Below are 16,784 nucleotides of genomic sequence, written 5' to 3'. Positions count from 1 at the left end.
AAGGGCTGGTGAACAAAGGATTGTTACCTACTGTCTTCCATAAGAATCTGTATTATTAACTTTAAAGCAAAACCTATTCTTAAACTAAGAAAGCTCTTGTTCATAAAATATCGGAACATTGGGAGGTTTCCTGGGTCTGTTAAGTCCTGGGTCTTAACATTATTAACCTGTTCCCTTAATCGTAAACATCCTGTGATTAAGAATGCCTAGCTTCCTGGCTGGACGCAGTGGCTCAAGCCTGTAATCCCAGCATTTGGTGAGGCCGATGCTGGTGAACCACCTCAGGTCAGGAGTTCGAGACCAGCCTGACCAACATGATGAAACCCTGTCTCTACTAAAAATACAAAATTAGCCAGTCATGGAGGCTCATGCCTGGAATCCCAGCTACTTGGGAGGCTGAGGCAGGAGAATCGCTTGAACCCAGGAGGCGGAAGTTGCAGTGAGCTGAGATTGCACCATTGCACTCCAGTCTGGGCAACAAGAACAAAACTCCATCTCAAAAAAAAAAAAAGCCTAACTTTTTCCTGGGATTGCAGCCCAGCAGGTTACAGCCTCATTTTACCCGGCTCCTATTCAAGATGGAGTCTCTCTGGTTTAAATGCCTCTGACACTACTACGAGTAACAGTGTATACATTTGTATAAGATCAAATGTTTTCAATCTTTGGGGTATATTGCTGGGTTGTGTAGTAAGTCTATGTGTGACGTTTTGAGGAACTGCCAAACTGCATTCCAAAGCAGCTGCGTGATTTTACATTCCCACCAGCAATGTATGAGGTTCTCGTTTCTCCACATCCTTGCTAACACTTATTTTCTTCCTTTTGCTGGTGGTGGGGACAGGGTCTCTTTCTCTTGCTTAGGCCGTAGCGCAGTGGCACAGTCACAGCTCATTATAGCCTTCACTGCCTGGGCACAAGTGATCCTCCCATCTCAGCCTTTTGAATAGCTGGGACTACAGGTGCACATCACCATGCCTGGCTAATTTTTGTATTTTTTGTAGAGACAGGGTCTCGCCATGTTGCCCAGGCATCTTACCATGTTGCCCATCCTGGTCTTGAGCATCTAGGCTCAAGTGATCCTCCCACTTTGGCCTCCCAAAGTATTGGGATTATAGGCATGAGTCACTGTGCCCAGCCTTAATTTCCTTTTTAAAAAATTTTTATTTTTATATGGGCATCCTGGAGGGTGAAGTGGTACCCATAAACCAAAAAGTGTCTGAGACGGGTCTCAATCAATTTAGATGTTTATTTTTCCATGGTTAAGGACATGCCCAGGAGAGAGGTCTGTGCCTTTCACCAAAGATGACTTTGAGGGTTTCAATATTTAATGAGGGAAAGGTGGGCTGTAAGGGAAAGAGGGAGGGTATGGTAATCCACATGTTACAAGAGAAAAGGAGCAGGTAGGGCGATAGTCAATGGTGTATTCGTCCCATGCTCAGTAAATCAGCACTTTACATAAGGTAGGCATGGATTAGCTACCTGTGGAGCTATGGAACATTTTATCTGTAGCTATCTGCTTAGGAACAAAAGGAAGCTTTCAACTTAATTTTTTTCCTTATGGCAGAGTGAATTGGTGTCCTGAGTTTTGATTTTCCTTCCTCTCCAGTTTTCTTTTCTTTTCTCCCTGGGTCTCTTCTTCTCTTCTCTTCCTTTTCTTTTTTCTTTCTATAGAGTTTTTGCTCTGCAGCCTCAACCTTCCAGACTCAAATGATCCTCCTGCCTCAGCCTCCCTAGTAGGTGGGACTACAGGCATGTGCTACCATGCTGGGCTATTTTTTAAATTTTTTTAGTAGAGATAGGGTCTCACTGTGTTTCCTAGGCTGGTCTTCAACTCCTGGGCTCAAGTGATCCTCCTGTCTCAGCCTCCCAAAGTGCTGGAATTATATGCATGAACCACCGTGAGTGTATGCCTCCCTTTTCTATGTAAAATCTTTTTGAGAAAGCATTTTAGAAGAAAGTGAGTCTCTGGTCTCAGGTTTTGTCTGATCTCTCATGTCTAGGATAGTTTATTTCTAGATGAATAGGTCCCGTATTGTTAGGAAAGCTCATTTTTAGTAAGTTGTGAAGTCTCACATTGTACCAAGAAAATGTAAGGGAAGGGAGAGAGAAAAAAATACGGAAAAAGGAGGAAATAAACAGAGAAACAACAAAGAAAGAACAAGCCTGGAAAACTGAGAGAGGCCATGTTACTCTCAAGTCCATGTATCAGTAGGCAGGTATGAAAATGATTTATGTATATAAAGAGATTGCTTTTATTTTCTTCCAAAGTTTCAGTTCAGTTTCTAAGGCTTTCAGAAAAGCACAGCTTAACTTTTAGTGGTTTCGCATCAGGAAAAACGAGGGAGGGGAAGAAAAGAAAGAAGGGAAAACACTGAAAACGTTATTTTGGAGACTTGTAGCCAGAAGAAGTTTTAGAATTCAGTCCAAAATGTAAAAAATAATAAAAATTGAAAAACATTAGACAAGGCTAGAATCTAACAACAGGCATACTGTAGTTAATTATAGTTAATTTTGAAACATGACTTTTCTCTCTCCAATTCCCCAATTTTATTAAAGACAAAATCATAGTAGGATCAACTTGTTTGTAAAATAGGTTTTAGTTCTCTTATACTTGGCTTGATTATTTGCGTAAAGTGCAGCAAGACTAATCATTTGCCATATGGGCTCTCTCTTTTTAAAATTGGCAATTGTCAGCTAAACTTGCAAACTAAACGAACAACTCTTGGGAGAAAATCAGATAGGGAAATGTATATCTGTAAGTAAAAAGAGAGGGAGAGCTAGAGCCGGGGGAGGGGGAGAGAGAGAGAGGATGCTGGGTCTGTTAGAAGGAGATTAAAAATGGATGCCAAGCCACAAGCCAAGCATAAAATTATAGGAATCTACTGTAGGAATTTATGAGGAGACCAATTATATTTAGATAGGTAGTTTTAAATTTAGTCTCTGAGCTCTGGGCAGAGCCCACACTGAATCCTGGATCTCCAAAAGGAGAAAGATCTCATGAGACTACGCCTTGTCATGCTTTCACAGTGCACTTTGTTACCAAGACATTTCTCTAAGTGTTTAAACCACCCCCTTTCTTATCTTAAACATAGAAGAGTAGCCCCTGTAGTAATAACTATTTTAGTTAAAAAAAAAAAAATCAGGTAATGCAATACAAGAACAATCCGTTTAAGATCTGAGAGGAACTTGTCTGTTGACACTCTTGGGGTTCCGTAAGGAAAAACAGAGGTTTATCAACAGAAGGAGGCTGGCGCCTTCTCTGTTTTCTTTAAGGAATCCCAGGCTGTTAGAAATTATTGTAGGTCCCTCATGCAGCAGAGTGTGGCAAGAGGAAGGAGAGACGGGCAGGAGTAAATGGAGAAAACAGAATTCAGTCGACTGGGAAGAAAAAAATTTTTTTCTCAAAAAATAAGAACTTAGGAGAGAAAAAAGAAAGCATAAAGGCATACACACACATAAATACACACATACACACATACACATACTACACACAAATACATGAACACATACATACATACATACATACACACTGTGGATGAAGAGAGTCAAACTCTGTGAAATATTTGAGGAGATTTATTCTGAGCCACATGTGAGTGACCATGGCCTGTGACACAGCCCTCAGGAGACCCTGAGAACATGTGCTCAAGGCGGTCAAAGCACAGCTTGGTTTATACATTTTAGGGAGACATGAGACATCAGTCAAATGCACTGAAGACATGCATTGGTCCAGTCCAGAGAGACAGGACAACTTGATGTGGGGGGTGCTTCTAGGTTATGGGTGGATCTTAAAACTTTCTGATTGGCAATTGGTTGAAAGAGTTATTATCAATAGGGGAAATGTCTGAGTTATAATAAGAGGTTGTGAAGACCAAAGTTTTCTCATGCAGATGAAGCCTCTGGGTAGCAGGCTTCAGAGAGAATGGATTGTAAAGGTTTCTTATCAGACTTAAGATCTGTGTTGATATTAGTGCTAGAGGCTATAATGCGACATGTCCAACCCCCACTTCCTGCCAGGTTAAATTTTATTTTTTTGAGACAGAGTCTTGCTCTGTTGTCCAGGCTGGAGTACAGTGGTATGATCTTGGCTCACGCAACTTCCTCTTCCTGGGTTCAAGTGATTCTCCTGCCTCAGCCTCCCAAGTAGCTGGGACTACAGGCATGTACCACCATGCCAGGCTAATTTTTGTATTTTTAGTAGAGATGAGGTTTCACCATGATGGCTAGGCTGGTCCCGAACTCCTGACCTCGAGTGATCCACCTGCCTTGGCTTCTGAAAGTGCTGGGATTACAGGTGTCATTAAGTGCCTGGCCTGCACTTTACCATCTAAGAAGCAGGAAAAAAACTTCAGACTTGCCTTCCCTGTTGGAAGTGAGTTGAAACTCCAGAAAGGAGTTACCTGCTCTCTATCGTCATGGAAGCAGGAAAACTTACCTTCCTTGTTGGAAGCAAGTAAAACTCCAGAAAAGGAGTTGTTCAGCAAAATAAAACTTAGCTTTCAAATTTTAGCTCTCTTAGATCTCAAATTTTCAGAGATCAGGGATTCTCTGCAGCAGGGAGCTCCCAGCCCTCACCAAATTGTCCTACAGTTTTGAGCAATAAAGACAGATACTAGGCTGTCATCAAGCACCAACAGGAGATTTGTCAAAGACCAGGGCCACCTCCATGGAATCCCTTCATGGTTGCCAATTTGTAAACTAAAAAATATCTAAGCTAGGTCTCAGTCAATTTAGATGTTTATTTTCGCAATGTTAAGGACAATGCCATGGAGTAGAAAAACCATAGAATCACAGAAATAGCGTGGTCTGTGCCTTTCTTCAAAGATGACTTTGAGGGTTTCGGTATTTAAAGGGAGAAAAGTGGGCTGGAGGGGAAAGAGGAAGGGTGTGATTATCCACATGTTCCAAGAGAAAAGGAGCAGATGGGGCAATAGTCAACGATGCATTAATCCTGTGCTCAGTAAATGGGCACTTTATGTAAGATAAGGTGAGTAGCTGCCGATGGAGATATTAAACCTTTTATCTGTAGCTCTCTGCTTAGGAGCAAAAGGAAAGGCAGTTTCTTGCATGACTCAGTTTCAGCTTAATTTGTTCCTTTTGGCATAGTGAACCGGGGTTCTGACATTTTATTTTCCTTTTGTATACCTCATTGTGGTTTTGACTGAGCATCTTTGCATGTGCTTATCGGTACCCTCACCCCCTTTTTCTTGAGATGGAGTCTTGCTCTGTTGTCCAGGCTGGAGGGCAGTGGTGCAATCTTGGATCACTGTAGCCTCCACCTCCGAGGTTCAAGCGATTCTCCTGCCTTAGCCTCCTGAGTAGCTGAGATTACAGGTGCCCACCACCACACCCGGCTAATTTTTATATTTTTGGTAGAAGACAGGGTTTCACCATGTTGGCCAGGCTGGTCTCAAACTCCTGACCTCAGGTGATTCACCCACCTCAGTCTCCCAAACTGCTGGGATTATAGGCATCAGCCACCATGCCAAGCCTGGCCCCTCTGTCCCCAGCTTTTTTTTTTTTTTTTCTTTTTAAAGAGAGAGGGTGTTGCTCTGTTGCTCAGACTGGAATGCAGTGGTATGATCATGGCTCACTGCAGCCTCCAAGTCCTGGGCTCAAGCAATCCTCCCACGTCAGCCTTCCATGTAGCTAGGACCATAAGTGGGTGCCACCATACCCAGCTAATGAAAAAAAAATTTTTTGTAGAGACAGGATCTCACTATGTTGGTTTTGAACTCTTGGTGTCAAGCAATCCTCCTGCCTCAGCCTCCCAAAATGTTGGGACTACAGGCATGAGCCACCATGTCTGGCCCTATTGGCCATTTGTATATATTCTTTGGAGAACTCCCTATTCAAATTCCTTGTGCATTTTAAAACTAGGTTATTTGTCTTCCCGTTGTTGGGCTGTATCTCTTTTTTTTTTTAATTCATTACAATTCTCACTCTCTGACATGATCTTGCTTTTTCAATTTTTTGTCTGTCTTCCCTTATTAGTAGCTAAGCCCCATGAGGTCAGAGATCTTGTCTGCCCTCTTTCCTGCTATATCTCTGATACCCAGAACAGTTCCTGCTTCGTAATTAATGTTTGGTGAGTCAGTGAATGACTCTGTAGTGAGAAGAAGAGATATGATGACTCACTCATTCATTCATTCATTCATTCATTCATTCACTTAGCAGAGGTGTATCTGGGAGCTTTCTGCATCCCTGCAGCTCTGACAGAGATCCTAACCTGGGTCTGGGGACCTCTAAAAGGCCCACTGTAATCACTAGCCCTAGAATATTGTGAGGCTTAGCTCATGACCCTGACTGCCGCTCTCATTAGCTGACAGCCCCTCTCACAGAGGGTGGCAGATGAATATGAGATGAGGCTTGGCTCAGGGCAGAGCCGGGTAGAAGCATGCTGGAAGTTTGCACGCATTTGTTGTTCACTGCTGCATAACAAGGTATCATGCATGAAGCAGCCTCAAACAGCCCCTACTTACTAGCTCTCAGTTCGGTGGGTCAGAAGACCAGCACTGGGTGACAGGGTTCTTTGGTTAGAAACTTACAAGGCTGAGGCTGGGTACAGTGGCCCAAGCCTGTAATCCTGGCACTTTGGGAGGCCAAGGCAGGTGGATCACTTGAGCCCAGGAGTTCAAGATCAGCCTGGCCAACATGGCGAAAACCCGTCTCTACTAAATACACAAAAAAGAAAAATCAGCTGGGCGTGGTGGTGCATGCCTAAATTCCCAGGTACTCAGGAGGCTGAGGCAGGAGAATCACTTGAACCTAGAAGGTGGAGGTTGCAGTGAGCTGAGATGACCCCACACACTCTAGCCTGGGCAACAAAGCGAGACGGTCAAAAAAATAAATAAATAAAAGGAAAGAAAAGAAGGAAAGAGAGAAAGAAAGAAACTTACAAGGGTGAAATCAAGGTGTTTTCCAGGCTGTCTTCCTGCCAGAAAGTTTTCAGGAGGAATCTGGCTGAATGCATTTGCCTGCAGTTGCAGGACTGAGGTCCTGAGGTCCCCATCTCCTTGCCTATCAGCCAGGGTCCCCTCATAGCTCTAGAGGCTGCCTGGATTCCTCGCCACAATGCCCCTCCATCTTCAAAGCCAGTAGAGAGAGAGATTCTCCCGCATGTCCAGTCCCTCTCATACTTTGAATCTCTTTTGCCAGGAAGAGCTTGTCTCTCTTAGGCCCTGCCCCCTGCCACCTGTTAGGTCAGACCGACTAAGAATACTTTTTTCTTAAAGTGAACTGGACCATCTATCCCCTACTCAGTGGAGGGGATTATACAAGGGTGTGGTTCACTGTGGGTTTTCCCTACCTCAGTGAGCTGGAAATATTGTTCTTATGTTCTCAAAGGAGTTCCTTTGCTTTCACAGATGACCCTGACCTTGATGATCACATTACATACCCGGTTCACCCCCTGTGCTGACCTAGCTTGTGCTCTGGGGACATCTCCACAGGATATGGCCTGGCCTCTTGCCACTTGAGGGACCTCAGCTTCTGAGCCTAGAGGGTGGTCGGGGGCGGTGATGAAGCCAGTGCCTTCACTGCCTTCTGCCACCCAACTGTGCCCTCCAGTCTCATCCTTTCTCTGTGGGCAAAACAGGGAGTGTGGGGTGACCCAAACCCTGGTCCAGGTTGGTCAGGTTGGCTCACACAGACAACTCTGTCCTTACACCTGCAGAGAGACGACCACCTCTACCAGGGCCCATGCCATGTACCAGACATGACCTGGCCCCCCAGCCTCTGCTCCCACCCACCACAGTCCATTTTGTGCACCACAGCCAAAAAGATCCTGTAAAAACCTGAGCCAAATGATGTCCCCAGCTGCTCCATTCAAAATCACACCCTACAACCTACACTCTTTATCCCCTTCCTTGTCTTACCAAATGGTGACAAGTGTCATGGCTTCTGCAGGCGACCTGGCGAGCCTCCCCTGGACCTGGGCAGCATCCCCTGGTTGGGCTATGCCTTGGACTTTGGAAAAGATGCTGCCAGCTTCCTCACAAGGATGAAGGAGAAGCATGGTGACATCTTTACTGTAAGTGCCTCTTATGCCTCGGGAGGGCTGGAGATGAGCGGCGGGGCCCTCGTATCCGGTTTCTGCTGATTCCTTCAACATCTGTCCCTATGCTAACCCCCCCATCCATCATACATCCTAGTGGTCGAGCCAATTTTCTCTCCAGCTGCCTGTCCAGCTGTACACCCAACACTGACCTAACATCATCGCTTCAGTCTCCCTCTCGCTCTTCCCAGCGTGGAGTTATGCAGTCACTCAATATCTATCCAGTACTTGTATATCCATGCAGCTGACCTTCATCCATCCATTCTATTTCCATCCATTCAACATCCATCTTCTCATTCCATTCTTCTGCCTGTCCACCTAGTGTCTACCCAGCATCCTTCCATCCTTATATCCAACGAGAATTTATTTGTCAACCTCCATCTATCCACCCATCAGTCTTTCTATAGATTCACCCGACATCTGTCAATTCATTTATCCATCTTCTATCCCTTCATCTGTCCACCCAGATCTACCTAGCGTTCTTCCACTCATGGATCCAACATCCATCCAACTTTCATCCGTATATAGCTGGCCCTCTTTGTCCATGGGTTCCACACCTCTGGATTCAGCCAGCCATGAATTGAAAATATTTGGGAAAAATGCATTGGTATTAAACTTTTAGAGACTTTTTTCTTGTAATTCTTTCCTAAAAATATAATATAACAACTATTTATATAGCATTTACATTGTGTTAGGTAGTATAAGTAATCTAGAGATGACTTATAAGGAAGGATGCATGTAAGTTATATGGGACTCAAGCATCCATAGATTTTGGTATCTGCAGGAAGTCCTGGAACCAATCCTCCATGGATACTGAGGGATAACTAGTCAGTTTCCACTAATTTTCACTTTTCTATTTATCTACGCATGTTTCTATTCATCTGCCACTACCCAACAAATACTCAGCTATATTCAATATTCCATGTCTCTCCACTGGATATACATCTATTTATATCTCATCCATCCATCCTTACATCTATTCAAATGACCACTACCCACTCACCCACCTTCCATGTATCCTTCCAGCTTCCATCTAATCAACATTCATCCTTCACTTTACCCAATATCTACCTAGCATTCTCTCATTCATGTACCCAACATTTATTCGTTTTGGTTTCCAATGAACCTCCAGCTGCCCTTCCATCCATCTTTCCATCCAACATAGATTCATTGATTTATCCTTCCATTTATCCACCTATCTGACATTCTATCCACAAGTAAATACCCAGCAGTTTCCTTCCTTCCTCCCCTCCCTGTCTCCCTCCCTTCCTTCCTCCCTCCCTCCCTCCTTCCTTCCTTTCTTTCATTCATTTACCCATCCACCTATCCATCCATCTTCCCATTTACTCTTCTACAATCCACCTACTGGAATTTACCCAACAGCATCCTTCCATCCATCCATCCATTCTTTCATCCATCCATCTATTCATCCTTCCTTCCTTTCTTCCTTCCATCCATCCACCCACTTATCCATCCATCCTTCCTTCCATCTGTTCATTCTTTCATCTGTTCATCCATCCATGATGTGCACAGGATCCATCTGCTGCCTTCTCTCCTGGCTGCTGGAGATACGGCAATAACCAAGATAGTCATGGCAGGTGCTTAAGAGTGAGGTGGTGAATAACACAGACTTTGTGCCATATTACCAAATTCCAGTCCCAACCCTGTCGCTTCTCAGTTATGAGATCTTGGACACTTTTCATCTCTTTTCTAAGTCTCATTTTTTTCAACAATAAATAGATGAGTGACGGTCCCTACCTCACAGGGTGGTGAGGAGGTGTAGATAAGAGAACATAGTCTGTTACTGCTGAGTGGGGCAGTGCCTGGCACGTGGTAAGCCCCTGACCATTGAGAGCAGCTGCTGTTCACAGGGACACTCCCCATTCTATCCCTGCCAACTTCCCACAGATACTGGTTGGGGGCAGGTATGTCACCGTCCTCCTGGACCCACATTCCTACGACGCGGTGGTGTGGGAGCCTCGCACCAGGTTTGACTTCCATGCCTATGCCGTCTTCCTCATGGAGAGGATTTTCGATGTGCAGCTTCCACATTACAGCCCCAGTGATGAAAAGGCCAGGATGAAACCGTGAGTGGCTGGAGATGGCATCTGGGGGTGGGCCAGGGTGGGCCACCCACTGTTACCCATGTGGCCCAAGTCATGCCTGGCTGCAGAGCAAGTGTCCAGTAAATACATTTTGTCTTGAGAACACAAACAGCTCTGGGACCCTGAGGTTGGGGGAGGGAAATGCCTGCAGGTGCATATTTCCCTTTGGAAGCTGAATGTTCATGTTTTTGTTTCCTGTGTCAGGACTCTCCTCCACAGAGAGCTGCAGGCACTCACAGAAGCCATGTATGCCAACCTCTGCACAGTACTATTGGATGATGCTACGGAGGCGGGCAGTGGCTGGCACGAGATGGGTCTCTTCGACTTCTCCTACAGCTTCCTGCTCAGGTGAGGCTGTGCAGCCCCCACCCTCCTTCTGGGGCCCTGCACTTTGACCTGTGTCAGCCGTGAGCAGTGGCCAAGGGAACCGTGAGGTCTCTGTGGGTGGGGGAAGTGATTTGAGATGCCCAAAGCAAAGACTGCAGGAAAAGACCCCGGGCACCAGGGCCCCAGGTGTTCACCCGACCTAGCTCATGAACTTTCAAAGGAGACCCTGGCTGGAGATGAGACCTTCCAGGTCATTCAGAAAGGAAGTTGCAGAGCAAGACTCCAGAGGCTGTTATAAGTAACATTTTCGGTGCCACAAAAGAAGTAGCACTCAAATATAAATTTTCTCAGCAAGGCAATTTACCGCTATGGAAGGGTGCAGCTCACAGATGGAACAATGGCGAGCACACACCTGGACAAGGGAGGGGAAGGGATACTTATGCCTGACAGTGGTCCCCTGCTGCTGTCATTCCCTTATTGGCTAGGGTTAGACCGCACAGTCTAGTCTAATTCTGATTGGCAATTTTAAAGGGAGCAGGAGTATGAGCCAGAGTGGTGGTGTGGGTAGTTTGATGGGAAGGACGGTTACGGGCAGGTTAGAGCAGGTAGCCAGGGGTCAAAGCTGGTGACTGGAGCAGGTAACGAGGATGAGTCAGGACTGAGCAAGGGACCGGGGGAACAGATGTGAACTACTGATTAGAACTGGTGGAAAAGTTGTTACTGAAACTACAAAGAAGTTAAACTTTAAAATGGGGAATTAAAGAATAAGCAAGCTGAACATACTGATATATTGATTCTTTGAAGAGAAACTTGGGGTTCACTATATCTAACAAGGCCATCTTGTCCTGTGGCTTCCAGACTTTGGAATTTCACAGACCAGAAAAACAAAATGTTTGGGAGACCAACTTGGGACCTAACCTTTTATCTGATCTTGTAAATGTGTGTTAAAACCTGCACAACCAAATGTTCCTTCCTTCAGCTGTGCCAGGCACTATTCCGGGCTCTGGGAAAAAACAGGGAACAGGACAGATGAAGTCCCCAAATTCACGCGCTGACACTCCAGTGGAGGAGGCTGAATCAGGTTATGTCAGAGAGTGATAAACCCGATGACAGAGATTCATGGTGGGGTGACAGCATCTGGGGGGCTTTCTTCCAAAGACTGACAAGGCAGGGTCACACTCTGGGGGTCTGGCTTCAGAGCCAAGACCTACCTGCAAAGTGCCCACCACCCAAGACTCTAGGCAGGGGAAACAGCAGGTGCAAAGGCCCAGAGGTGGGAGGAAGCTCGGCGAGAGGGCCAGTGTGGCTGCAGCATAAAGAGCCAAGGAGGGATGGCGGAGAGGCCAGAGATGGGGGCAGAAGCAGAACTCAGGGAGCTGGAGGCCAGGGAAGGCTTTGGAAATTGTGCTGAGGAAGATCAGGTGACATCAGGGGTTTGCACAGGGGAAGGACATGATCTGACTTAGTTTTAAAGCCCCCTCTGGCTGCTGGATGGGGGGTGGACTGTAGGGATGGGGAGGGATGGAGAGGGAGGCAAGAGGACCCAGCAGGAGGCTGCCAGGTGTCACCGAGCATGGTGGCAGCCCAGCGAGGTGATGAGAATTTGGGTAGCTTTTGGAGATGGAGTTCACTGGCTCTGCTGGGAGATTTGACTGGGGCGGCGGTGGGGATGGGGGATCGTGGGTGGGGGTGGGGGCGATATAGTGGTGTTAGGAACGGCTCCCTGATTTTTAGTGGTGCCGTTAACCAACAAGCATTTAATTAAAAAAAAAAAAAAGACATTTCAACCTGTCCAAGAAATTAGAACCACATAGTTCTAGGATAACGGGCAGCCATTTGCTGACACATACAGGCACGTGGGTACAATCATGACGTTATGACGTGTGTGTGCATACAACGTGTGTAGACTCAGTCTCAGCTCATTGAATGCTCACAATCACTCTAGGAGGCTGGCACTTTGCATGCTCCATTGGACAGATGAGAAAACTGAGACCTGGAGAGCCCGAGTCGTTTGCCCAGAGGCCTGTGTTGGGGTCAGGGCAGGGCTGGCCCCCAGAGCCTGCACTCTCAGCCACAGCCCTCTGCACGGGGATAGTCCCCATTCTTTTTGTTTTGCCCTGAGGTGATGCAAACAGTGTCAAGGGCTGTAACTGGCTGGTCCACCAATTACAATTACAATTACTGTGGGTGATGCTGGTCTGGTCCACCCTGTCATTGTATGAGGGGACTGAGGTCCAGAGAATGACAGCCGAAATGGCCCAGCAAGTTCACAGTAGGGGTTCTCCCAGGTCTCCTGGCTCCTGAGTCCCTGTGCAGACAAAGAAGCCAGCGAGAAAGCTGAAGCACTGGGAGAGGCAGGCTTGGGGGACAGCTGGGTCTGGCTAGGCTCTGTGGTACGGCAGGCATGGGGGAATCAGCTCAGGGGGAATCAGATGTAAATCCATACCTGTAAATCGGTAACTGTGTCTTTAGGGCCTGAGGCCTGGGCTGGAGCGCCTGCCACCTGGCTTGGCAGCTGAGGGCCTTTTCACTGCCATCTGCAGCCCCTGAAATAGAAAGGGAATGGGCGAGCTGGATGGCAGGGACACAGATGTGAAGGAGCTGCAGATTCAGGCAGCGCAAACCGGGAGGTGCCGCCTCCTACACCTGCCAGCCTGGCCTGTTGGCCCTGGCCTCACCGAGTCACACCCAAAGCTCTCCTCTGTCCTCACCCTGTAGCCCTGGCCTCCCCTCCTCCCACCCGCCTCCCTGCTGTGCCTTGAACAAGCCAGGCACACTCTCTCTTTGTGGCCTTTGTTGTTTCTGTTCCTTCGCCTGGGAATGCTGTTCCCCACACGTCTGCGTGGCTCCCACTCAACTTCGTTCAAGCCTCATCGCGAGCGCCACCTGCTCAGAGAGGTCTTTCTTGAGTTCCAGTTTCGTGATGGCCCTCTCCCATGACGCAGCTGGGTTGAGCTTTACTTTTCTTTGTGGCTCTAGCGCCGCCTGTGGGTCGTGTGTGTATTTACACATGGGATTATCTAGTCTTCAACCAGGCTGTTTTGATACGGAGCTGCTGGAGGAGGGGCCTTCACTTCCACAGTGCAAAACCTTGTCGTCCCCTGAGTTTACTTTTTTTTTTTTTTAAAGACATAGTTTTGCTCTTTTGCCCAGGCTGGTGCAATGGCCTCTCTGGCCCACACCCTTCCTCATTCCTGCTTCCACTCTCTCCTCATCCTCATCTGGGGAAACCCCTCTCCTGGGAGATCCTGTTCCCTTGTCTGCACAGGGACCCAGGAGCTCAAGGGGAGGGTGAGAGGGTGAGGCCCCGGGGCTTTGGTTGCGTCTCTCTGCTGAGGCCCCAGTCCTACCCACCTCGTGGACAGAATGAATACCTCCAGTTTCTCTCCCAGGACTGAGGTCGGCTGGCTGGGCAGGGGCTGAACTCCTGGGGTATTTAAAGGGGGCTGGAGGTGAAGGCACGTCCTCTGAGTGTGGTCGTGTTTGTGTGTGTGTGTGTGTGTGTATGTGTGTGTATGTGTGCGTGCATGCCTCAGTGAGAGCACATGCTAGCTCCCATGTCTTACCCTTTTTCACACTGGACCAGGCCCTGTCCTCCTTCTCCAGCCTCCCAGAGCCCCTCAGGTCAAGCACAACCTTCCCGCTGTTGCAAATGCCCTGCCCTGTGTGGCAGCCCTGACAGCCCCAGGCCCTCCCACCCTCTGTCTCATACCCCAGCCCCAGTCCTGTACCGGCCACACCTGGCACCTCTCCCATCAGGCACGGCTGCACCCTCAGCTCTGGGCCTTTGCACAGGCTGTGCCTGTTGCCCGAACACGTTCCTTTTCTGCTTCCCCCATCATCCTGCAGGTCTCAGCTCAAAACCTGCCTCCTCTAGGAAGTCTGCCCTGAATCCCTCCCTGGGAGCAGGCGTCTCCTCCCCTTCTCTGTGCCCCGTCTCAGCATAGTCCCCTCCAGCTCTCTGCTGCAGCCTCATCAGCCTCCTTGCTGCTCCCAGCACCGGGCTTCCTCCTGCTTAAGGACGTGGCACCTGGGGCTTGCTCTGCTTCCGACCCCTCCCTCTGCTCTGCCCATGCTGGCTCCTTCTCAGCCTTCAGCTGTCGGCTTAATGCCAGCCCCTCCCTCACCTGGCACCTGACACCAAGACCCTGCCCTCCCATCCTGCTACCCAGCTTTGTGTCTGACAGTGCCACAGGGCACCAGCTGACACGTTACCCACTTTACTCGTCCTTTTGTCTGTTGTCTGTCTCCCTGTGCTGAGGGGTTAGCTCCTTGAGGACAGGGATTTTTCCTTTTTTCACTGCCGACTGTTCAGTGCCCAGAACAGTCCCCAGCGCACAGTAGGATTAGTAGGTGCTCACTGGGTGTACGAATGAAGCTTCTAAGAACCTCTGACCCTCTGTCTACCACCCCAGAGCCGGCTACCTGACTCTTTACGGAATTGAGGCGCTGCCACGCACCCATCAGAGCCAGGCTGAGGACCGCATCCACTCAGCTGATGTCTTCCACACCTTCCGCCAGCTCGACCGGCTGCTCCCCAAACTGGCCCGTGGCTCCCTGTCAGTGGGTGAGCACCATGGGGCCCCAGTGAGGGGTGGGGAGGATGGAAAGACCTAGAGGGGGAGACCACAGGCAGAAGAACATCCAACACCCTGTGAGGCAGTAAGATCCCCGTCATTGGGGGTATGCAGGAGCGCAATGGCAGGGAACCAGGGCTTGGACCACAGCTTGGGTTCCTGGTGGAAATTCCAATTAGCACATTTGTCATGGGGCCTGAGAATCTCTGGGTGTATGTGTTCCTTTTTTTGTTTTAAGGTTTGAGTTGCTTTAAAGGTTTTTACAAGTAGTTCATGCTCATTATAAAAAATTCAAGCTATATAGAATAATTATAGAATAATTTAGAAGGAAGAATAAAAGAGCTCTCCACTTTCTCCCCAGCATCAGCCCACCACTTCCCTCTACAGAGGCAACCACCATCACTAGCTTGGAGTACATCCTGGGAGCACTTTCTCTAAACAGACACACAGTTGTGTGTTATTTTTATTGTTTTCAATTTTTCAGGCTTTTAACTTCTTTTTTTTTCTGAGATATAATTTATATACAGGAAAGCACACACATCTAAATGCACTGAGAGGCCAGGCGCGGTGGCTCACGCCTGTAATCTCACCACTTTGAGAGGCCGAGGTGGGTGGATCACTGGAGGTCAGAAGTTTGAGACCAATTTGATCAACATGGTGAAACCCCGTCTCTACTAAAAATACAAAAATTAGCCAAGCATGGTGGCAGGCACCTGCAATCCCAGCTACTCAGGAGGCTGAGGCAGAAGAATTGCTTGAACCCGAGAGGTTGAGGTTGCAGTGAGCCAAGATCACGCCACTGCACTCCAGCCTGGGTAACAGAGCCAGATTCCATCATAAATAAATAAATAAATAAATAAATGCACTGAGAGGTAGATCTAAACATTTTATGCTCTTTCCTAGCCATTATTCACTCCGCCCCCAGGTAGCCACTGTACTGGTTTCTTTTACCTCCAATTAGTTTTGACTATTCTTCAACTTCCTAGAAATGGAATCACACAGCATACGGCCTTTTATGTCCGGCTTCTTTCACTCAACTTAATGTTGGGAGATTTGTCCAGGTTGCTGTATGGATCAATAGTTCAGTTTTTATTTTTTTATTTTTTGTCTTAAAAACAATTTTTTTTTTTTTTTTTTTTTTTTTTTTGAGATGGGGCCTTGCTGTGTTACCTATACTGGTCTTGAACTCCTGAGCTCAAGCAGTCCTCCTGCCTTGGCCTCCCAAAGTGCTGAGACTACAGGAGTGAACCACCATGCTTTTTTATTTTTTATATTTTTCTCTGAACCAAGGTCTCACTCTGTCACCCAGGCTGGAGTTCAGTGGTGCAGCCTCGGCTCACTGCAGCCTCAATCTCCTGGGCTCAGGTGATCGTCCCACCTCAGTTTCTTGAGTAGCTGGGACTATAGGCATGTGCCACTATGCCTGGCTAATTTTTAAATTTTGTAGAGATCGGGTCTCACTGTTCCCCAGATGGTCTCCAACTCCTGAGCTGAAGCAATCCTCCCACCTTGGCCTCCCAAAGTGTTGGGATTACAGACGTGAGCCACTGTGCCTGGCCAACAGCTTCCTCTTTTCATTGCTGTATAGTATTTCACTAGAGTAATATACCACGATTTGTTTATCCATTTGAGCAGTCCCCGGTTTGGAGCTGTTAGGAAGAGTTTGTTGTGAATATTCTTGTATGTGTCTTTCAGTGTACATGTGACTTCATTTCTCTTAGCTGA

General features: G+C 47.5%; 1 protein-coding gene across 1 annotated transcript in view; it reads left to right on the top strand.

Moving 5' to 3' along the window:
* Positions 1-16,784, top strand: part of PTGIS (prostaglandin I2 synthase) — a 57,469-nt gene that overhangs the window by 9,865 nt on the left and 30,820 nt on the right. Inside the window, exons 2-5 of the mRNA XM_017541395.2 lie at positions 7,903-8,026; positions 9,959-10,137; positions 10,360-10,503; positions 14,898-15,049. Of these exons, the coding sequence (XP_017396884.1) occupies positions 7,903-8,026; positions 9,959-10,137; positions 10,360-10,503; positions 14,898-15,049 (599 nt within the window). The remainder of the gene's footprint in view (positions 1-7,902; positions 8,027-9,958; positions 10,138-10,359; positions 10,504-14,897; positions 15,050-16,784) is intronic.

This window comes from Cebus imitator, unplaced genomic scaffold, assembly GCF_001604975.1.
Source record: "Cebus imitator isolate Cc_AM_T3 unplaced genomic scaffold, Cebus_imitator-1.0 Scaffold132, whole genome shotgun sequence".
Lineage (NCBI taxonomy): Eukaryota > Metazoa > Chordata > Mammalia > Primates > Cebidae > Cebus > Cebus imitator.
The sequence above is the reverse complement of the archived record's forward strand: the minus strand, read 5'-3'. Positions and strand labels throughout refer to the sequence as shown.